The sequence below is a fragment of the Vespa crabro genome, chromosome 5, assembly GCF_910589235.1.
Source record: "Vespa crabro chromosome 5, iyVesCrab1.2, whole genome shotgun sequence".
Lineage (NCBI taxonomy): Eukaryota > Metazoa > Arthropoda > Insecta > Hymenoptera > Vespidae > Vespa > Vespa crabro.
This window is the reverse complement of record NC_060959.1, coordinates 4,367,263-4,391,316: the sequence shown is the minus strand read 5'-3', so window position 1 is coordinate 4,391,316 and position 24,054 is coordinate 4,367,263. Positions and strand designations below refer to the sequence as shown.

Genomic DNA, 24,054 nt, shown 5'->3' with positions numbered 1-24,054 from the left:
GGATGATGCCAGGAAGTTTAACGTCGAGAAGAGAAGACGAAGACAACGAAGACAACGTTCATGCTCTTGCTCGTTTTACAAACGTGAGTCACATATTACATTACCGATCAAGGATAACGAGCGGGATTGTTGAAAGAGAGAGAAAGAGAGAACAAAGTTGAGATCCTACGAGCATCGCTTCTTTCTCTCCTTTTCTCGAGCAAGTAATTTATACTTCGATTTTCATATTATTTTTATCATAGTCGATACCATGTTTATCTATTTACTTGACCGTTCAGCCTACCTAAGTAGAGAATAATAATAAAAGAGAGAAAGTGATATAGATAGATAGAAATAAAGATAGAAAGAGAGAAAAAAAGAGATAGAGAGAGAGAGAGAGAGAGAGAGAAAAAGAGAGAGAAATGGAGAAAATAAAGAGATTAGAATAATTCTTGAAAATAAAGACAAGAAAATTCGCCTTTAACCCTGACTGTTCCCGCTCATCGTTTGCGTTGATTTGCACGTTTTCGAGGTCGTACAAAAGAGCATTCCCTATTTTTATCTCGTGCATTCGGCGAACATTTATAGAAGCAAATCAAGATCGTCCGAGTATCGTTACTCGATAACGACGTAAAGACGTTCCTCTTTTTCCCTTAGGGCTTTCGTTAACGACGACTTTGATCTCATTTTGTTTGAGAATATAACGCATCGAGGTCAAGGATGATGATTAAGCGAATAATAGACATTGTAAAAGTTAATGATTGTTATTCCTGAACCACGATTATATCGAACAATTTGTTATATTATATCTCTTTATATACGTTTAATTTATTATTTAAAAATAGAACATCGATAAACAGCATTAAAAATTATATTTGAATTGAGAGATTCATTTTATTCGATTTTAATATTTCAGTAGGGGGAAAAAAACAAATTTTTGATCATTATCGATCACAATGAAACGAAACGGTAAAGAAATGATTACAGAAAAATATCTGTAAAAATGTATGGTATTATCGTTTGAAAGTTCATAGAATAAATTTTAATTCTATGGTCAGTTCAACATAAATCACATATAGTAAAATGAATAAAAAGAATACTATCGAGTATTATTCATGGCTACATGATATTTAAATACGTCAAATTTATTGGTTCGTTCAAATGATAAAATGAAATCAAGTCGTAAATATATTAAATAAATAAATAAAACGTATGTCAATAGTTCCCATCGAAATGAGGCGAACAAAAAGTATTTTCAAATTTCCATTTCAATAATGTCAAAAGAGATTCCTACGTTATGATTCAAAATTATTCTATTCAATTTTATTTATCTTTTTATTATTAATTGATATTTACAACTTCATCTTATTATTTACTATCAAATCGTTCTCGCGTCAAAAATTCGATAAACCGATAAGAGAAAGAGAGAGAGAGAGAGAGAGAGAGAGAGAGAGAGAGAGAGAGAGAGAGAGAGAGAGAGAGAGAGAGAGAGAGAGAAAGTGAGAATCATCCTAGTAAATTCAAATTTTATCGACTAACTCGGACTTCGATTGTCCAATAATCGTAGTGCGTTGTATCCTTAAATAAATAAATAAATAAATAAATTATATTGTCACGTACTCATCGATGTCCTTCAACGATTGGAAAACTTACATACAGAAGTAGTAAATGTTTGTTGGAAGCTTTAGATTCTCATCGTTGACAAGGGTGATGAAGATGACGCCAATTGCGCCGGCGGTGGCGCGACGATAGCAGCGATGGCGGCAACTATGACGACGAGGTCGTAAGCCGAAGAGCAACACACACGAGACGCACGCAATTTCGATGGTACGGCAGTCTAGCACGAGCTACCGCTCAGGAGACACCCGTAGGGGACTTGCTTGTTTCAAGGTAGGCTATTTTATTCGTTCGATACTCTTTCTCTCTTTCTCTCTTTCTCTTTTTCTTTTTCTTTCTTTCTCTCTCTCTCTCTCTCTCTCTCTCTCTCTCTTTTAACTTTACTTTAAACTATTTTAAAGATAAGTACATGCGAAGGTTTGCCTCTTTTCTTTTTCTTTTTCCTTTTTTCTCCTCATCAATTTTTATGATCGATCCTATTACTATAAATGAATTAAGAACTTCGAAGATCCAAGGGCAAGAAAAAAAAAAAAACAGAGAAGTCGCGTTTCAAAGCCACCGACCTCGATATCCCAACTAGAAAGTAACGTCGAAATACGAACAAACTGTTTGATAAAAACTTGAATGAAATGAAATAAAATAAAATGAAATGAAATGAAGTGAAATGAATGAATGAATGAATTAATTAATAAATGAATGAATAAATAAATAAAATTAAAAAAAGTCAAGAAAAGTAGAGAAAGAAAGAGAAAGAGAAAAAAGACAGAAAGAATAGCGGGGTAAGGAAAATGGTCCAGTGAAAGTTAGACTCGAAGCGACGCGCGACGTCGATTCGATGTTTGTCTTTATGTAACTTACGTATGCACGGGTGCAGTGTACCCGTCCGGGATTTCGAATCGGTCACGTGTTTTGTATGCCCGGATTTCTAACTTCGGAAGAAGAGGATCGAGATCGATGCCGCCGAGATTTGACGCTGTTCTAATTTTCTTATTCTTATTCTTATTATTATTATTGTTATTATTATTACATTTTTTTCTTTTTTAATTTTATTTTTAACGAACTTTTTAAAAACCCGTCGTCCTTATTTCGAAGTACGTACTGCGTGCGTTTTTTTTTCTTTTTTTTATAAATCGTATGTTCAAAAATAACGTGGATATATTTTTTCTTCTCTTTTTTGTTTTCTTTCTTTTTTATGAAAATTCACGAAGTAGATCCAGTTAAATAAAATATTAAAGACTTTTTACCGATTACGTTCTATATGTTGTAATTATTTTTATAGTGAATTCGACTACATTATCGTAGTCGTTATCTTAAAATTAATGTTACTATATTTGCTCATGCTCATCCATGCATCGCATTTCTCGTTATCTCAGTGATAAATGTAATCAAAAGAAATATCAAGCAACGCGCACGGTGTTGCTTCGTTAACAAAACAATGCGAGATTCTTGATCGAAGGGATCTTAGAGATCAACAAGTTTATTAATCGTATATATCGAAGTGAGAATGTTCGATCTTTATTGTTCTCAATATCTCAAGTTTCTTCGGTCAATTAACCTTCAATTCGTTAGAAACATCGTTGGTTTATATTTATCGTGACCCTTGATTTTCAATTAAATAAATTATACAGATAGATAATAATGATAATAATTCGTAGCAAAGTCGTAAATAAAGTAAATAAAATAAATTAACCAGTAACGATAATCATTGGATCAGTTAAGTTTTTTCTTCTCCTTCTTTTTTTTCTTTCGTTCTTTCCTTCCTCCTATCGATCGTCAAGTACAGAATAATTGTATTCAATGACATCCACTTTCGTTCGATTATCCCTTCTTATATCTAAATATTGTTCGATCTATCTACGTTCGATGGATATTGAAACGAATGAGAACTAAGTACCGTTTAGTATCAAACATGTTATTTTAAGTTTCAATCGACGAATCCATTGATCAAAAATAAAAAAAAATGGATTATCAAAGCACGTGGATTAAACGTATCGGACAACACGTGTATTCATGTCATGATCAAGATCTTTTTAAATGCAGCTAGTTTTTTTCCCGGTAATAATCAAAACGATTGTTTCCTCTTAATCTGCGGTAGCAGATTGACGTGTCGTTAATGTACTTTGCTGTTTTTATTATTATTATTATTATTATTATTATTATTATTATTATTATTATTATTATTATTATTTATCATTCCTTTTTTTCTCTTTTTATTCATACGTCAGAAAAACAGATATGAAAAAGAGATAGAAAAAAGAAAAAGAGAAGGGTGATCGAGTTAACCTTCGAAACCGAATACATTATAATTGTATATAATATGTATTCGTTTATATGGGGATTTATTCGTTTCGATTATGCGTCGTCAATTAAATTGATAAAAATCCCGTACGCATCCTCTTTAAATCACGATCCAACGAATTCATTATTTAAGTTTTACATTGATTACGCACTATATCATCATCTCATTCCTTCATTTATGGTAATAATCCAACGGGATTACAGTCTCGCGTTACGTCGCATGATGCGCGTCGAGTTTTCCCGCAAAAAAAGGCCTTTTGCGCTTTGAAATTGAACGTGCGTACGCATAAGAGCGAATCAGAGAGGGGGGGAGAGAGAGAGAGAAAAATGACGCTGCGCGATATCGATGCGAATGTTTTCTGACTTAATAATGATCGTGATTTTTCCTCGATCTTCATTGTTTTACATAGAAATACATAATAATACTATGACTGAAGAAAACGATAAATTTTACGTTTCTGTTTTTTGAATTTCTAAAAAGGTATAAAAATAAAATAAAAGGAAATGAGAAAGATGAAATGATGAAGAAACATCGATAATAAATTCGACCTTAACGCGTTCGATTAGTACGAAAATTTTATAAAATTTCGAATCAAATGAATGAATTCATAAAAATTTATTAAAGTTAACAAATATATTCTAAATATTTTTCTAAATAAGTATTAAAATGTAATCTGTTCGAACGACTTAATTGATTGTATTGGGTTAGCAACTAAGTGATTGCTGGATGTCAAATAAGAAGGAAACGACAAAATCCGCAATCACTTAATTGCCAACCCAATATTTTAACGCATAACATGATTGTATTTTCAACATGATCTTACAAATCAGAAAATTTTTAAAAATCAAAATTAAAAAAGAAATATAAAGAAAAAAAAATGATTCATCAAAATGTATTATAATCAATGAGATTGTACTACGCTTCTTTATATAATCAAATTTAAGTGGAACATTAAATTAAATAAATTTTAATTTTTAATTAAAGTTAATTAAATAAATAATAAATATTAATTAAATAATGAAAATTAATAAATAAGATAATCGCGTAACATGATCATCATTTTATTCGATCAGAACTTGTAATCATTTAGGATTAAATAAATAATAATTCATAAAAATATATTATAATCATTAGTTTTATATATATATATATATATATATATATATATATATATATATATATATATATATAGAACAGGATATATATAGAACAGGAAAAATAAATTATTGATTCGAATGACTAATTGATCATATAAAATTATTTATACGGTTAAAATTTAAAAAATTCGGAGAATTAAATAAATAATTCATAAAAAAAAATACATTAGACTCAATAATCGTTTGGTTCTTAAAAAAAAAAAACATGATCGTTTTACTTGTTCGAAAATTTCAAAAATTTAGAATTACAAAAATGATTCATAGAAATGAATTAGAGCTAGTAATTGTTCATTTCCTCATAAAAAAAAAATAAATAAATAAATAACAAGAAAAAGATAAAAAGAAATTCAAATGAAATAGGAAAAAAAGAATTGATTCGAATTAACAAATATAAAATCGATCGCGTCATACGATTAATCAACTTCGATTCAATAGCGCGGGAATTTTCAAAAAAAGTCCAAATCTTTCTTTCTTTCTTTCTTTAAAGTAAACGTAAAACGAGTTTCGAGCACGTGTCACCTGAATTCGTTTTACCGACTTTATCGACCCGTATAGTTAAAAGACTAACCGTTGGTTGTCTGAGAATTTCAAACCAAAGGAAAAATGAAGTTTGTACTTTTTAATAATCGGCCAGTCGTGAGAAACCGGTTCCAATGCGCCGCGTTACGCACCATCGTGTCTCTTCGTTCCATAACCTGATTGCATTTTCTATCATATAGTATCGGCATCAGTCGCAATCATACAAAGTTACAACTCGGACATGTCTTTTCGTCGAGCGTGTAATAATGTTATCGATATTTACGTTATTTTAATTGTTTGTACAGAAAAAGAAAAACAAAAAAAAAATATTTTATCGCAGTGCAAAAAACATATTGTGACATTTATCAAATCGATTAAAAGATACAAAAGAGTAAGAATTTTTTTTTTAAATATAATTTAATTTTTTGAACAAAAATTTTGGGCTTTTCTTAATATAGGAAATAATATATATACAAGATGTATACGTAATACGTGAACTCGGAAATTATTATCAAAATAATAATAATAATAATAAAAAAAAAATTTATTTATTAAATTATCAAATTATTTGAAAATATATAGATATTTTATCGATTCGTAGGGAATATTTACGTACAGAATCTACGTAGGAAATACATTCGAATTGTGAAAGTCACAAAACTAAAAACATTTCATTGATTTTTTAGGAACTTTTCTAAAGTATCGATTGTTATTCGTATTCATTAACAAAATTATTGGACAGATTGTTATATATTTATTGGCGATACAAATAAATATGTATATGAAAATAAAATTAAATAAAAACTTTTCTTATCTCTTTTGCATATTGAAATTATCGACATACACAGTATTCATGTATGTACATTTTGTATATCTATGGTAAAATGCTACAAGTTTAAGAGTTCAAAGGACACTAGATAATTTTATGTATTAAAGATTATATATTATATAAGATTAAGATAAAACGGAAGAAAATATTTATTTAAATAAAACGCGTGTCATTTATTTCGTTAAAAACGATTAGAATCTAAATATTATTGAGAAAAAATATATAATATTAAATTAAAAAAGATAGTTAAGAAACTCGTTCACTTTACCAATCACAAGGTGAAAATAATTAGATTAATAAAAATTCGTTCGCTAATTCGTAAAACAGGAATATTTTGATTGATTGAAAATTCATCTTATTTCTAACGGAAAAAAAAAGAAAAAAGAAGAAAAGAGAAAGAAAAAAAGAAATTAAAAAGAATCGTAAGATAAAAATCGATAGATTATTGCCTCTGTCGAAATGAAATGCACGCATATAAGTGGCGTCTATTCGCGTTCGTCTTTCATCTAAGTGTCAAGATATATCGAGACTTATCGTCGTTGATTTTGAAAATCAATGTATTACATCGTGATGCGTTAAAACGCGAGCAAGCATGCGTGCGTGAGTGAGTAAGTGAGTGAGGAATAAGTGCGTGAGTATCGTGCGTGCCTAACTTTCTTTAAAGTAAAATTCACGTGAAGTGAGGCAAGCCCTCGCTTATATGTATATCCTTCAGTACAATGAAAACGACGATCGCGAATCTTCGATCTGCCGATCATGAACTTCCTCATTTCGTGATATAAACAAATATTTAAAAGGACGAGCACGTGGACGAGCATCGAATAGAATTTTAATCGTTTCTCAGAGATATCTCAAGTTCTTCTTCTGGTTCCTTCGGTCACGGCGAAAGAATCGTGACAATGATCGAAATTTATTTGACGAAAATAAATTTCTATTCTCGACAACAAATAAAAAAAAAAGAAAAAACATAACGTTCAAAAACATTCATATATATATACACACATACACAACACACACACACATGCATGTATTGAAAAATGTGTGTATCTGTGCGCATGTGTGTGTACGCGCGAGTGTTGTGTTTTTTTAGTTATCAATAATAACAGATATTAACCGGACAAGCAAAATATATTACACATGATAAATGTATTACACACGACCAATGAATAATATACATATCATTAAAAGAGTCGTCGATCAGTGATACTTTTAAGTTTTGTATTGCATACAATGAGACGTGCGCGCGTATATCCAGAACGTTTGTTATATCTACTGTTCAAGGTTTCCTTGCGCATTTATTAGCTTTTCAACGAAAATTTCAACACATTCTTACGTGTGCCATACAATAAATTACTTCCTGTGTTATACCTTTTTTTATTTTTTAATCGCAGCAAAAGATGACAATGTAATAACTACAATTATTCGATCTTGAACAATACATAAAAGAGAATGAACGAATCGACGAAAAATATTTAATAACGATCGTACCGTATAAACGAATCCTTTAACCTCATTTAATTCTACGACCATACATTACGATACTATATTTATTTACTCTCGTCTTATTTACATGCAACTGAATATGTAAAGTTTTATGGTAGAAAACAATGAATAAAAAAAAGAAAAAAGAAAGAAAAAAGAAAAAAGAAAAAAGAAAAAAAAAGAGAAGAGAAAAAACGTCGATCGGATTATTTATGATACTTCTGGATGTAAATCGATGTAACTATTCCTTCGTAAACAAACTTGTGGATATCTGAAATATTGCGCGTTATCAATAGATCCTCTTATCGCGTGTTTTTCCTTTCAATTATTTCAATAAATTAAATTTTAAAAAGAAGAAAAAAAAAAAATATATATATATATATATATGTATTTATATATATGATTAAATTAAAATTGATATAAAGAAGAAAAGAATCTAACAAGACGACATCGTTATGTACATTCTTTTGTAAATTCAACGAAACTATTTATTTCTATCTTGACTTTATTCTAAAATTGTACGATGTTTTACAAAACTGCGCATGTATGTAGCTATATCCTATTCTATTTTTATGTTCTATTCTTTTTTTCATACCTCTCGAGAAATATTTTTTCAAATGTAATTAGAGACATTTTCGTCGTAGAGCACAATCAGAATTCTGATGCTCATCGGATATGAGAAAAAAGATGACTGGGACAAAAATCGATTGTTATGAATAAGGTAGAAGGGAGTAGTACAGTCCGATGATTCGATCGATTCCATTTTTTTCGTAACGACTCGAAATATTTTCATCAACTTCTCGATCCAATTTTAACGACTTTCTTAAATAAACGAATAAGATCGAAATCTTGAATCATATTTTTCAATGATACGATTTCGATATATACTTTTTGTTGATCCACCGTAAAACGAGGTACAGAAGTATGTGGGACTCTGACGGTCTATTGCGGTTAACCTCAAAGTCTCGATTTCCCGCCGTTTGAGCCACATTTTTAAATATTCATAATTTATCGTATTATTTGCTTAGAATATCTTTTACGTATAAGTGATTTTCAAATGTTACTCTATCTAATTGTGTATTAATATTTATACGTTACTGTCATATATGTCTCGTATATCTGTGTGATAATGTCAAAGAGAGTAAGAAAGCGTATGGCATTTGATACATTGATTTATTATATTTTCAGTGAATGAACAAGAGAAGATGCCTGGCCACCGTCAGCCTAATTCCCTAGAAGGACTTAGTTTGGGACAAGTGTGCCAACAACTCGACGGGACGTGCCGCCGGCTGCAAGTGCTTTCTCAAGAATCATCGGCAGCACAGGTGCTCGCTTTCGCAAAACAGACTATCAGGCCATATTATATCAATGCCTTACCCGCACGTCTGCGCTCTCAAGTTATTGAAGAAACCTCGAGAATGCTGTACGGTCCTTCATCGGATGGTTCAACTCTCATTTCTGGTCCTGCTCCACTGTATTTACTAGCACTGCTTCTTGGTCATGATATAAAGCAGTTAAGGGTGATTCTTTGTTGTTACTACGGATGTAGCCATCAAACGTCGCTCCTAAAGTTATTAGCTTCTGAAGGAATTGGACTAGAATCTCTAGAACTGGCACGTTCTGCTTTACTGAGATTAGATTGCAAGTTGTTAAGATCTGCTCTATTGAACATGAAAAATTTGTTAAGTTTGACTCTTCGCAATATAGCTAGTGATGCTGTACTTCAAGTCATTGGGAAAGCATGCCCCAAGTTAGTAGTTCTAGATGTAGCATGTTCGAGACAAGTGACAGATGCAGGCTTAAAACAATTATTGCTGCAAGTGGAACTCAGAGATAAAGCACCACATACGACTACACAAGAGCCTACCAGTTGGTCCAAATTGAAAACCTTGCTATCATCTAGATTAAAGATGAGAGGTTCTAAATCCGAAAAGAAAGAGAAGCAAGGTGTTTTATTGGAGTATTATGAAAGTCGAAATTTTATTTGTGATACGCTTAGAGTTCTTAATGTTGCAAGTACTAGTATTACAAGTGCAGGTGTACTTTTGGCCTTAGTATATGTACCACAACTCGAATCTTTGGCAGAATACAGTCACATGGGAAGGGTGGTAGAAATTATGAACAGAGGACTTATCGGATTGAAAACTCCATTTTCTTTAACGCAAGCAAGAAGCTGCAGAACAACACCAGCTCGTTTAGAACTTCTTGCTCAAGCATGCCCACGTGTGGAAAAGTTACATATTTCCGAACCTCATCATCCTCCTGAAGCACTACGATTGTTTCCCTATGTTACTTCTTTAACTGTACATGGTATTCCAGCACAAAGAGAATGGCTAGATGGTTTCTATGATTATTTACGCACAAATGGTCAAAATTTGAAAGAACTAAATCTTCGAATAATACAAAATGAAAATCTAATACAAATAGATTTGAAAGAGATCTTCAGTAATTGCCCTAATCTCAGAATATTGACCAAGGATGGTTTCAGTATAATATGGGCAGAAGGATCAGATCCACCGCCTCTCAAATATTTGAGAAAAATTCAATTGGGACACACAATAAATGCCTTAGCTATAACGAAAATTCTCTCCTTGGCACCAGAATTGACTGCGCTTCATATTCACAGTTGTTTTGATCTCACAAATGAACACTTAGAAAAATTATTGAGTATTCCCACAAGACCGAGAAGTGGTAGAAAATCTGACAAAAACGAAAATAGTTTAGTGCAAAATTTAACATGTTTTTATATATATGAAGCCAGCAAAGTGTCTGCAACTACTGTGTTAAATATGTTTCAAAACTGCAAACGTTTACGAAGAATCGGTAATTTGGCAAATTGGGGATTGGATTGTGAAGGTGTAACGATGTTACGAACGACGTTAGCACGCGCAAATTTAGACGTGGATTTGTGTCCTGGTTCTCATTGGTTTTGGAGCAATTGTATTCAGTAGCACATATCAAAGCTGATAATTTTATCAATGAGACCTTTTCAGCACCTTTAAAACCATGACATTATTAGCTGTTCTACAGAAATCTATATATTTCCATTTTTTAAAGACTCCTCATTTATCAGTATTAAAAATTCAATTTAGTTACTAAGGTGAACTAATAGTTTTTGAAAAACCAAAAGGAAAAACAGTAAAATAAAATGGAATTGCCATTTTGAAATAATAAAATTTAATATAAAATTATATTTTGAAAATTATAATGCTACAAATGAATATGCATTGTTCAAATATTATATATTATATCGTGCAATAATATTAATTCAAATATTCAATCAAAGTATAATATAAATAGCATAAGACTTAATAGTATATTGCAAAGTTCAAACAACACTGTCCTTATTCAGTCTTGTTATTCGAATATAATAAGAATATAACGGCAGGAATTAAATCTAATGTAGAAATTAGTATATATTACCGATAACTGGAATACTTTCTTCAGTATAAATCAAATGACAAGATGATTTAAATCATTAGATATATAAATCAAATTATATTTATTCAAATTATAAGAGAAATAAAACACTATACTTCTTATCTTGTTTCAAGTAAACAGCAATAAGAAAGAAAAATTGTATTTCTTGTATATATATTCCTGTCAAATTATAATAATTAAAGAATATATCTATTTTATACATTTTTAAATAATCCTTCCTATAATAATGTTTTACGGTTATAAATTTTATCTCTATTTCCATAAGATACAAAATATTAGTTATAAATAAATAATAATGTGTTATTTTCTTTTTTATAATATTTAATTTAATTTTTTTTAAATATATTAAACTTACCTCTGATAGGCCATGGGATTGCAGTAAAAGATTTATAAGCTTGGTGTCAGTTTGAAAAATTTTGTATGTCATATGTAACTGTTTAGCTGGCGGATCTTCTGGAGGTGTAGACAAAGCACAACATCTGAAAAAATGAATAGAGAAATAGTAAATAATGCATAAACATCATTAATAATTAAATCGACGAAATATTATATATATGCTTACTTAAAACGTAAAGTAGGCGCTTTGTTTCCAACAGGACTACTTAATAGCCATTCGTTGTTTATTGGACTCTGTTCTTTCGTTGTGCTGTAATTCAGGTATAAGAAAGACATAAAGCGCATATAATATTAATGCAGAAAAGAATTTTGAACTTTTGACGTATGCTAAAAATGCAATGATAATGTAGATCAAATTGTGTTAACACAAAACTAACAGATGGCGCTATTCCTCGATCATATTGAATGTCGATAAGCGAGGAAACGTTTCATCGCTGGTATTTTTGAAAAAAAGTAAAAAATCGATTTTAGATAACGAAGAAACAAAGCAAAATAATTTGTACTTAGGAAGGGAAGCGTACTGATCAAACTTTCACTCGTTCTGCTCGTTCGCTCGAGTCGAGGGATTAACAGTCTCGCGATAATTAGTTATATAAAATAATTAAGTTCACTTCTTTCAAGTATTCGCAAGACCTTTTACTTCGATAATTAGAGAAATCCTTGTACATTCCGGTAATTAGATACACTTATGCATACTGCGTACTACATTTACTTAATCAAAAAAATTTCAACAGTAATTAACTCGACAGTACAGATACACGAGAAAAATGTTCAAAAACGATTTGCTAATTGCAATCACGTAGGAATAAAATCGAATAGCATACAAATTGAGGACAACGTATCCATTTAAATAGTTTTCCAATACTCACCGTTTTTCGATATTAGAATTGTGTGGTTTATGCACGAAGGGTTCGAGAGTTTCCTCGCTACTATTCGATAATTGTGACATACCAGAAAGACTGGAGGATGACATCGACTCTTTCGGTCGTTTTCCCTCCAACTTTCTTATCGTAGTGGCTTTCCTTTGGGACAACATGATTGATCCTGAAATCACAGAAAAAGAATTCATATCAAATTTACCGTAAAATGTTTAAATGAAAATTAAATTCAATCACATCGATATGTAACAAAATGTATAAATATATTCTTAAGAATGCAGAATGTGTAAAAATAAGGAAAAATAAGAGGATAGGAAAAGGCAGGACAGGACAGAATAAAATCGGACAAAACAGGAAAGGATTAGTTCAGCTTAACTCATTGCATCTTAGGTTTCATCTAGGGTTGCATCTGGGGTTTCGTCTAGGGTTACATCTGACATCTTCAGAAAAAGTCTGTAAATAAAAAATCCAAAAATACCAAAAGTAATATTTTAAAAACTGTACGATATCATTAATAAGAAAGAAAATATAATAAAGAATACAGGGTCAAGTCAAAAAATTTTAACTTGACCTTAGCGATACTCTCCAACATTATTATATAATCAAATAATTATCACTATTATGTGTCCCCATGCAACATTTTTTTGAAACATATTTTGCATCTTTAATATTTAGAAAAATAATCCCGTCTATATATTTGAAGTAGACATACTGTATTTACAATAAATGTATAGAATATATATATATATATATGTCCTATATATAGCCTATTTTATATCTTCCATTTTCTATATTAGATAATAAAAAAATATCAAATTTACTTTCAATTAAAAGATATTTCGACGGGACATATCTTAGACTAGTACTACATTCTTTTCGATGCTTTGTACTTATTTGTTCTATATTTTGTGAATTATTATGATTTACATAACTGATATCGATCGACGTGTACGTCGACGATCTTGTAATATAGATCAGCCAAATTATGTCAGGGTGTTTTTCTTACGTCGTCGTACATATATAAGCCAGTCCTTAAAGATCCTAAGGCTTCACCTCGTTATAATTTTTCATCGATGTGACGGGTAAAAACTTGTTCTTTTAGATTATTTTGTATTAAAAATAGAAAAGAAAGAAATAAAGAACAGAAGGGGGAAAAAAGACATTTCGTCATAATTTCATTTGCTCAAAACGAATTTATTTATCGAGGCTTGTCCATTTATAGAACATATTCATTACACCGAAGATCGAATTATATATGAAGTAAAGTTTGTAAGGCCAAAAGTAAGGGAAATAGACTCTACCTTGAATTGACAAGACATTATTGTATTATATGTGTAAGCTTTAAAACTTATGTACTAGAAGAGTAGAATAATCGAACTTATTATTCTAAGCATTCGCGCGCTTATGAAGATATATATATATATATATATATATATATATATATATATATATATATTCATAATATTCATATATATACACTCCAAATATACATACATATATATACAAATATAATACAAACCGCGCACAAATATATATGTATATATACGTATGTATTATATATATAGATACTATATGACATTGATTTCCTACTATATTATCGCACGCCTTACCTTCCTTATATTGGAATGTTAATGATGTTCTGGATATAAACGTGATACGTGCCTACGCTTTTAGACGGCAAATCGACTTGTCGCGTACGAATCAAAGGATTAATGGATACAGATATGTCGGAGAAAACCAATGACATACGAGAATACGAATAAAAGCGTCGTATCCGTATTTCGAGCTTCGCATTTGAAATGTCATTGCATCAGGTAAAGGTTTTCGGGCTTTAGAAAGTTTAGCACGAAAACGCATCACGAAAGGTCGTACTTATGTAAAGTCTGACTTCCTACACTTTAGTTTTAATGATCGTTTGGAGAATAAAAAAAAATGAAAGAAAGAAACAAAGAAAGATGTATGTGTGAAATAGAGAAAGAAAGAGGGGGGAAGAGGAAAAAGTAAAAGAAAGAGATAGAGAGCGGAAAGAGAATTTCAGGAAAGGGGCAAGACATTTAAAAATGTTCATAGAAAACTAAATCGATCAATTTGTTTCTTTCTTTCTTTTTTTTTTTTTTTCAATGAAATGTCTTATGAATCATCACATTAAAGAAAATGTGATATGATTCATATCACATTTTCTTTAATTAACGAAAAAATCTGCATGTTGCATTATGGTATCCTTGGTCATCACGCAGAACATAAAAACAGGTGGCGACGAATGGACGGTGTGTGAGTCACTATCGTGATTATGCGATTGTAATTCATCATTTACATAAGATGGAAAAGGGAGAAAGCCGTTTAATATATTCGATCAACCGCAAAAATTATGCATTTGTAACACACACATACACACGAGCGCGGAGAAAAAGAGTGAGTGAGTGAATGATTGAGTGAGTGAATGATTGAGTGAGAGAGAGAGAGTGTGTGTCCCATTTATATTGAAAAATTGAAATATCTTATAAGAGATTGAATCTATAGAAACAATTTTACTGATTTTATTGCTAAGAAAAGATACATCATACGATGTCAATTTTTATGTTACAGGTCAAATGGTGTAGTGAAATTTCAAAGCCAAATTCATTTTTGTAATTGGAACTACATATTATACTTCCCACAATTTGATAGGTATTAGTTAAAAAATAATATTGTATTGTATTGCATTATATTTTATTATATTAGAAAGCAATTTATATGATAAAGAAAATATTTATACGATTATAAATTATAGATTGTATATAAAATTATATAATTATAAATTAAAAAACATAGTATATTTATCATATATTAACAATAAAAATGTTTAAAATATAATGAAATCCAATGTGTTCTCTATTAAAAACTACCATTATTATCCTTATCTAAAAAATTAGTTCACCATTTTCAAATTCTGGACAAAGCAAAAGATGTTCTCGCAAATCAAGTTTCGTATCAGGATCACATGACGTAGGAAAAGGTAGCTCAAGAAATCATGCTACCTCCAAGTAAGTTACGTTCTCCTGTTCAGAAATTCTAATTTTGAACGAAGTGGCAAAATTCCCCGCAAATTGAGTTTTGTATAAGGATCATATGATATGTGAAGAGGTGAGTCAAAAAATCATGCTACCTCCAAGTAAGTTACGTTCTCCTGTTCAGAAATTCTAATTTTGAACGAAGCGGCAAAATCTCCCGCAAATCGAGTTTTGTATCAGGATCACATGATGTGTAAAGAAGTGGCACGAGAAATCATGCCATCTCCAGATAAGTTATGTTCTCCTGTTCAGAAATTCTAATTTTGAACGAAGTGGCAAAATTCTCCGCAAATTGAGTTTTGTATCAGGATCACATGACATGAGAATGTTGTATAATTTCGCGTGTATTTCATGTTAAAGTCGATATGCGGGAAAAATTTTCGGCTTCTCCAGAATATAAAATAGGAAGACCAATGTTTTGGATTAGGAGAATGATGATAGAATTTAATGAAGAACACATTGGATTTCTTTTTATGTTAAATATTTTTATTTTCATTTTTATTAGTAATACATAGTAATTACATTGATACATTTCATAATTACACAAATATTTACTTTATCATATAAATTTTGCTATAATATAATACAATATAATTTAATATAATACAATATAATACAATAATGTTACTGTAAAGATAGAACGAATTTCTTATCTCCTTTTATGATTCTCAAATTACCAATCTAAGTAATCGATATTTATTTCATAAGAAGTTCAGTCTTATTTTTACAATGTGCTTCCTAACAGTTAGCAACCAGTGACGCATAATTGTAGGAACTCATAAATTTATAATATGATCTATAATATTTTATAATAATAAAAGAATTCTAGTTTCAATAGATGCCTTTGAACTATGAGATAAAAAAAAATTAAAATTCCTCCCACTACTTGATCTGCAAAAAAAATTGGCACCAGTTGATGTTTTTTTATACTAAAAAAATCTATAAAAATAATTGTTTTAGTAGGTTCAGTCTAACGAGATATTTTAACGATTCGAGATAAACGGGACATTATTATACTTCCGGTTTAACCAGAAATCGAGTATTGTATTTCATACTCTTAAAATATTTGACACGTGAAATCATGAAACTTTTCTTAATAAAATATTCAAATATTCCTTAATCCTAACAAACAAAATAATCCTAACAAACAAAATATTCAAATATTCCTTAATTTATAATCACCTTGTGTGTCGTAACACACACACACACGTGCGCGCGCACACACAGCGAAAACGCGTACACACGCGCACATTTATAAATACATACATGGACACGTTCATATATATAAGAATATAATATCTAAAACAAAAGTGAAATGATGCTTTGAAAGTTAAAAAATGTCCAAATTCTAAGTTTCATGGTTATGTCAAATTAACGTACGTGAAATCCGAAAGAAAAAGGATTGACTACATCGATATCGGTCATACGATATGAGCCAGTGGAGGAAACGGCGCATTGACGTGTTCAATGAAATGGAAATACAAGGAGGATGGACAAGGTCGCGATCAACGAAAAGGAGAACGTTGGGAAACGTGCCAAAGTCGTTAGGCATTGCGGATGTTCGTCATCCTCGTCTTCATCTTCGTCATCTTACAACAACAACAACAAACCCGCAAACATCGAATCCATTCCCGTTGAACTCATTCTACAAATTCTATCATACCTATCCCAGAAAGACCTTTCCAATATGGGTCGCGTGTCTAAGTACTTCGAAGGTATCATGCAAGATCCCGTGGTTTGGCGCACGTACGAGGTGATTATTATAATATATTACTAAGGTGCACGTCCCATCGGCTTTCGAACGAAATTTTCGTCAACGATAAGATCGCGAAACACGCGACTAACTTTCTTTCTTTTTTTTTGCTACATAACTGGTTAATGTAATCGAATCTTTAACCCTTTAGTGCATATGATGGCAAAATTAAAATCTATTAATCATGCAACGTTGTCATGCAACTTTTAAGTCACAAGCTCATTCTTGTCTATCTTTTAAGTTTTATTATTTCATTTTTTTCTATTCATTTATTTCTTTATTTAGCTAATATTTCTAATTTAGCTCATATCAAGATAATTTTTCATTTATTAAGTATAATATACTATATAAATTACGGTATCATTGTAATATTATACTAAACTGTTATATTATACTAATATATTATACTATAATAGTACATTATAACTATATTATATACTATATACATATATGTTTATATATGAGCCGTTTATTTTGAAAGTGGCCTAACTCCATTTATCTTCAAATCGAGATATTTAAGGGTTTGCGTTTCAATGAATTTAAAAATATACGTATAGGATACTAATGAGTCATACTACTTAAGTGTATCTAAGAGTGTTAAATTTATAGTTCCTATTAAAATAGTGGCGATTATTAAGTGAATAATATGCGTTTTCTTATCAAGAATGGAGTTAGGCCACTTTCAAAATTAACAATCAGATTCATTATAAAATTTGAAGGTGCCCAAGTCCATTCAACACAATTTAAGATGCTTCAAATTGAAAAAAAAAACAATACTCAATTTATTTTACATATCTTTAAAACACTTCGAAAACATAATTTATGCGATTCAAAACATTTTTTAACTACATAACGTACAAAATTACAAACATAAATTTATTACAAAACAATTTACTACTCATCTAGATTTTGTGTGTGTGAAAGGGATTTGAAGAAATCATGATGTTCCGGTGGTATACATCGTAATAGATCAATTATGTCCTTGAATTTTGCTGTTGTAATTTGTCTTATATTTTTATACAGTGGTGTCAATACAATATTTTCGAATTTTCTTGGTCTACTCCGACGTGGTAATAAATTCAGGACTTTAAAATTTTCATTTTCATTCATTGATTTAAGTATAAATGGAGTTAGGCCACTTTCAAAATAAACGGTTAAATTATTGAACTAACTCTGAAAACTTATCGGCTCATATATAGGTATGTATATAATATAATATTTATATAATATATATATATATATATATATATATTCATGTATAAGTATACACATATAAGTTAAACAAATTAAAAATCTAACTATAGGTAAAATTTAAAAAAACATTATAATAATATAATTTTGTCCATATTCATGCTTAAACATTTACTGAACTAGTATAATATTTTTTCTTTTGAAATCTTCAAAAAAGAAAAAAAAATTTACATTAAAAGATAAAGAGATGACTTTTTAAATAGTCTAAAAATATGAAAGAAAGCAATTTTCATTACGTAAAGTAGGCCATTTCTTATTTAACGTTTAAAATAAAATCTCATGAACATTCGTTCGCCTTTCAAAAGAGAATAACAAATTTTTATATTTTTTTTTCTTTTTTTTTTTCTTTTTAACCCAAGAAACAAAAAATTGGTATCAACCCTTAAGAGACTATAGAATATATATTTATGATCGATCGATCGGTTAACAGCGTCGAAAGAATATGGCAAGAACGTGTATATCCGTACCGTAGGTGACGAACTGTAACGAGAACACGTCCAAAATAATTGGGAAGCTAAGAAACATGCCGTTCCTAAAGGAATTAACGATCAATCACAGAAAGGACAGCGACAAGATTCTAAAACAGATTTCGCTGACGAATAAAAATCTTGAGAAGCTTTATGTCTACAATTGTACAGGTACGTTCAACGGAATCGTCTCTTTCTGATTAAGAATTCAACGTTCATTGTTTGGCTCGAATTCAGTAAACCTGTTTCGTTCCTATATTCTTTGACATAACATTTTGCTGACCAATTATTTCGAATATATATATATATATATATATATATATATATATATATATATATATATATATATATATGTATAAAAATAATAATTCTCCATGCAACCGACTATTTTTCTTTTTCTGCAGTTGAATATAAAATAAGAATTTTTAAATAAAATTTCAACATACTTTTGTTAATGCATTATTCAATTTATATGTAACTTATTACATATTTAATAATTATAATATTTATTTATAATTTTTTCCGGTACGATGTACTTTATAACATGTAACTACATACATGTTGGAACAATTGATAAAAAATAATGCCATCTTTTTTATACCATTTTATACTTCTTATTTAATATATAAGTTTTCGCTAAATATTGATATACTCGAACCTATTGTTTTATTTTTCCATAATATCTAAACCATGGTAATAATTATTTTAGGCGCTTTTTTATTAATTACTTTGGTAAAAATAACAAAAATTAAGAGAAGACCGTAAAACAGATAACAGTGTCTTCTAACATTTTGCCTTCGTCTGAATAAATTTCGGAGTTGCAAATGTAACCGATCTCAATTTTACAAAGCATTCTCAATAAAATCCCATATTTTATTATTTTTATTTGATTATATCAATTTTGAAGTCTTCTCCATAATATCATTATTGACTTTGTGAAGTCTGTCTCTATTACATGTAACGTGTGAATTATCTTTAAGATGAAAGAATGTAAGAATTTGATCGAATCTCATACCAATCTTGGTTTTAGAAAATTTTCGTGCTTCGAACAAAGCATCAGTTAACCAGTAATCTTTCCATTTTGACTTTTTTGTTTATCCCAAGTAAACCTAAAAACTTCTTTGTATCTCGATTGGTAACTTTCCTCCATGATGAAATTTTAAACAAAGATTATCTGACACATTTTCATTTGTTAATGATATAAATTCATTTGAGAAGTAATTAGACCAAAGAAATTATTATCAAAAAGTAAGTTAATTATTTCACTTATACTTCGTTGATTTCAAAATTGAACAATTACATCAGAATTATGTATATAATTCTACAAGTTTGGTAAAATATCATTTTTCCTTCATTATTCTTCTTCAAAATCAATTTCACTGTTGAATATTATCATATTTCTTTTTTGCCTTCGTGACGATCTGATTTAATGTCAAAGTCATTTCTATCCTCCTACGAAGTATCATCTTCCAGCTGTTTACTATATCTCAAAGTCACTCAAACAATCCGACCAAGTGTTTCCACATAATTCATTCAAATGTTCTTTTTACTACGTCGGATGCGTCATTCATTTTCTTTTCCTTTCTTTTTTTTTTTGTTTAAAACTTATCTAATATAGCAAAATGTGAATAGAAAAAGTAAGAAGAATGGCACGCCAATTATCTGGAGATACCGATTAAATAGATCAGTGATAAGACTTTAAGGAAAGAGGAAAAATAAAAAGGGTTGAAATAAGAGACGTGCGGTGAAGTGCCACGGCTTATCTTGCATATGTAAATTTCTTAGAACTTCAACTTAAACTAAGATAACACGAACTAAACTAAAGAAATTAAAAGTACGATCTATAGAACGCTACATTTAGATATATATATCATTTTCAAGTTTGAAAACTGTTATAAACCTTTGTTAGTGAAAAGATGAATTAAATCGTTACTGGTTAGCAAAGTTCGGACATAGGAATACGAATTAATTCGTGACCGGTCAGTGTCGTTGTTGCCCCGCCAGAATTACCCTCGCAAGGGAATACATGACGTCAGTTTAACCCCCACTGCCGCTTTACATCTACGTCACTTGCGTCACGTGATATGAATTATCTCTTATGATAATGTCGTCGCGTTTCTGTCACACTTCATTGGTGACCCTTCCACTTACGAACACTCTACATATGTGGTATATATGTAATACATATATACAAAACAAGTCGATAACTATTACCATATCAAATACGGTACAAATGCAATAATGCATGTACGTGTGCAATTGCGAGAAAAAAATATGATCATGAATACATAATAAATCGTTTTCCTCTTACATTTTTTCTGTCTTTAATATAGAAAAAAAGGAAAAAAAAAAAAGATATGGTTTTTTCCCAAAATATCTCGTGTATTAATCATTCTTTGACGTTGTACTCCAATACTTTCTTTTTCTTTTTTCTTTTTTTTTTTTAAGAATAGCACGAGGAATCAATCCGTAGAATCAAACATTCATGAGATTCCGTTTATATATATACATAAATAAGAAGAACCGATAACCATGAAATAATCTTGTAAAAAAATTCTTTCCATCATTAGATGTACCTTTTGAAATAGCGTAACTTTGTCTTCAGTTTTTTTTTCTCTATAAAAACAAAAATAACGATGATATTTGAGATAGTAATGGTTATTGATTCACCCTGTATATGCACTACTATTACTTTCCCCCACTACCATCCAATTTTGTCCCTTTTTTCTTCAATATGGCAACGAAACAGGTCAGCAAAGTGTTAACTTTTATTTTTTCTTCTCTCTCTCTCTCTCTCTCTCTCTCTCTCTCTCTCTCTCTCTCTCTCTCTCTCTCTCTTTTTCTCTCTCTTTTCTTTTTTCTTTTTTTTACGTAACCTTCCCTTTATCAATATACACCTATCTTCAAAAGTAGTACAAACGATGAAAGAGAAAGACGGAACCCGTTTTTGGCACAATGTCAAACGGGAAGAAGTTTTGCAACATTCTCGTGATCTTTCTTTAATGATACGTGAGCCACATAAATTTCGTTCCATTTTTTTCGTCTTTGAAGAAAATAAGTAGATTTCAGTTTGATCTCTATTTATCCTCGAAATGGATGAGATACTTTGATTTAATACGTGTTAAACGAACTTTTAAGAAGAGAATGTTCGCAAGTAAAATCGATCATTTATATCTTTCAGTAGCGTTTCCGATTTCTTATTATAAATAATATCAGATATAGTTTTATATATATATATATATATATATATATATATATATATATATATATATATATATATATATATATATATATATATATATATATATTAACACTTATTTAATAAGTTTAATAAATTTTTCTAAAATAATTAAAGAAACTAATTTTAAAAAATTATTTGTGAATTTAACAAATTATATATAAAACTACAAACATATAATATTATATAATAGAATATCTAATAATAGAAATATATATATATAAAATTCTAGTTCTTTATTTAATAATTATATTTAATTTATTATATAATAAATATTACTAAATAAAATATATCATATTATAGAGTATTATATTAAATGTTATGTATAATAGTTTACTCTCCCTTATATATATACATATATACACATATATAAAAGAATAACAATCTTATATATACTATAATATTATACTGTATAAATTTTACTTATGAATTTATTATACATATAATAAATTAGATATAATATTATATTACGATGTCATAGTTTTAATATAGTCATTATATTCTTCTTTTAATTTTTCCTTTATTCTTATTAGTCTTTCTTTTAAATGATTACAAAAAAGAAAAAATATTACAAATAAGAAAAAAATATGATATAATTTGTATATTGAATATTTAAATTATTTTCAGGTTCGACTTCAAAGTTCTATCTCCGTTCGCATTATCTGACACGCATATTAGAGAAATGTCGACGACTGAACACCATCGAGATTCTTGGTAGTCCTTTCCGCGGGAGAAAATTTTACAAATTACTCGGAGACGTTGGCTTAAGGCTAAAATGCGCGTCTTTACCAACAAGGCATTCGCAATTTATTACTTTCATCCAAAATGCTCAACAAATTTACGACAATCGTTTGAATTCTTACATTAATATGTGCTTTCTTCCGTGGAATAAACATGCTCAATTACACTACTCGATTAACCGAAAAGCGGCTTTTCGAACGATAAGGATACGTTACTCTTCCAAATATGCAATTTCGATTGATATTACAGAGGATGGGAAAAGGAATGTGCATCTTATATCTATGATCAATAAGGCTACTGGTTGAGAAATGTATAATTAAATATTAAAAAGAAAAAAAAGAAGGAAAAATAGAATAGAAAAAGAAATGAAAGGTAAGAAAAATAAAAATTTAAAGGATCTCGGATGATAATAAATTTCAATTGACAAGGATTTTAGAAACATAAGAAAAAGAAAAAAAAAAGAAAGAAGAACATAGTAAAGATTGATCGACTAAAATTAAACATAAACGAAAATCAAAAGCTTTCATAATAATGAATTTTAATTAACTCAATTATGCAAAACATAAAGAAAAGAAAAATAGAAAACATAGTAAATATCTATAAGCTAAAATCCCCAAAATAAACGCAAACCAAAATACTTACGAATTTCTATTGATATTCGAATATCAAAAATATTAGAAGAAAAAAAAAAGAAGGCAATAAAGATTGATAAATTAAAAGTGAATATAAAGGAAAAATCAAATGCCCAATTAAATACTCTTATAGTCATGAATTTCAATTGATTTCACTATTAAGAAAAAAAAAAAAGAAAAAAGAAGAAGAAAAAAATTAATAAGTAGGGTCAATAAGTTATAATCGAACAGAAACGATTTTCATTTACGCCAGTCTACCGTCAAATATCAATTTATTCGAATAGATATATGGTTACTGATGAATATACGGTATGTGAGAAAAAGA

General features: G+C 29.5%; 3 protein-coding genes across 6 annotated transcripts in view; 2 read left to right on the top strand and 1 right to left on the bottom strand.

Moving 5' to 3' along the window:
• Positions 1 to 24,054, bottom strand: part of LOC124424407 (tubulin polyglutamylase TTLL5) — a 40,865-nt gene that overhangs the window by 8,456 nt on the left and 8,355 nt on the right. The window contains exons 2-4 of the mRNA XM_046963408.1: positions 12,589 to 12,763; positions 11,886 to 11,969; positions 11,679 to 11,802 (exon numbers count right to left, since the gene is read on the bottom strand). Of these exons, the coding sequence (XP_046819364.1) occupies positions 11,679 to 11,802; positions 11,886 to 11,969; positions 12,589 to 12,755 (375 nt within the window). The 5' untranslated portion in view covers positions 12,756 to 12,763. The remainder of the gene's footprint in view (positions 1 to 11,678; positions 11,803 to 11,885; positions 11,970 to 12,588; positions 12,764 to 24,054) is intronic.
• Positions 1,722 to 11,456, top strand: LOC124424408. 4 transcript variants are annotated; one of them, XM_046963412.1, is made up of 2 exons: positions 1,722 to 1,869; positions 9,071 to 11,456. In XM_046963412.1, exon 2 carries the CDS (start codon positions 9,088 to 9,090, stop codon positions 10,831 to 10,833), a length of 1,746 nt encoding a protein of 581 aa, XP_046819368.1. In that variant the 5' UTR covers positions 1,722 to 1,869; positions 9,071 to 9,087; the 3' UTR covers positions 10,834 to 11,456. The 4 variants fall into 4 exon arrangements, with proteins under 4 accessions (XP_046819368.1, XP_046819366.1, XP_046819367.1 ...); XM_046963410.1 differs by lacking the exon at positions 1,722 to 1,869 and adding an exon at positions 3,340 to 3,651; XM_046963411.1 differs by lacking the exon at positions 1,722 to 1,869 and adding an exon at positions 5,423 to 5,962.
• LOC124424412 lies at positions 16,832 to 23,583 on the top strand. The gene is made up of 3 exons (XM_046963423.1): positions 16,832 to 17,400; positions 19,124 to 19,289; positions 22,984 to 23,583. Exons 1-3 carry the CDS (start codon positions 17,137 to 17,139, stop codon positions 23,400 to 23,402), a joined length of 849 nt encoding a protein of 282 aa, XP_046819379.1. The 5' UTR covers positions 16,832 to 17,136; the 3' UTR covers positions 23,403 to 23,583.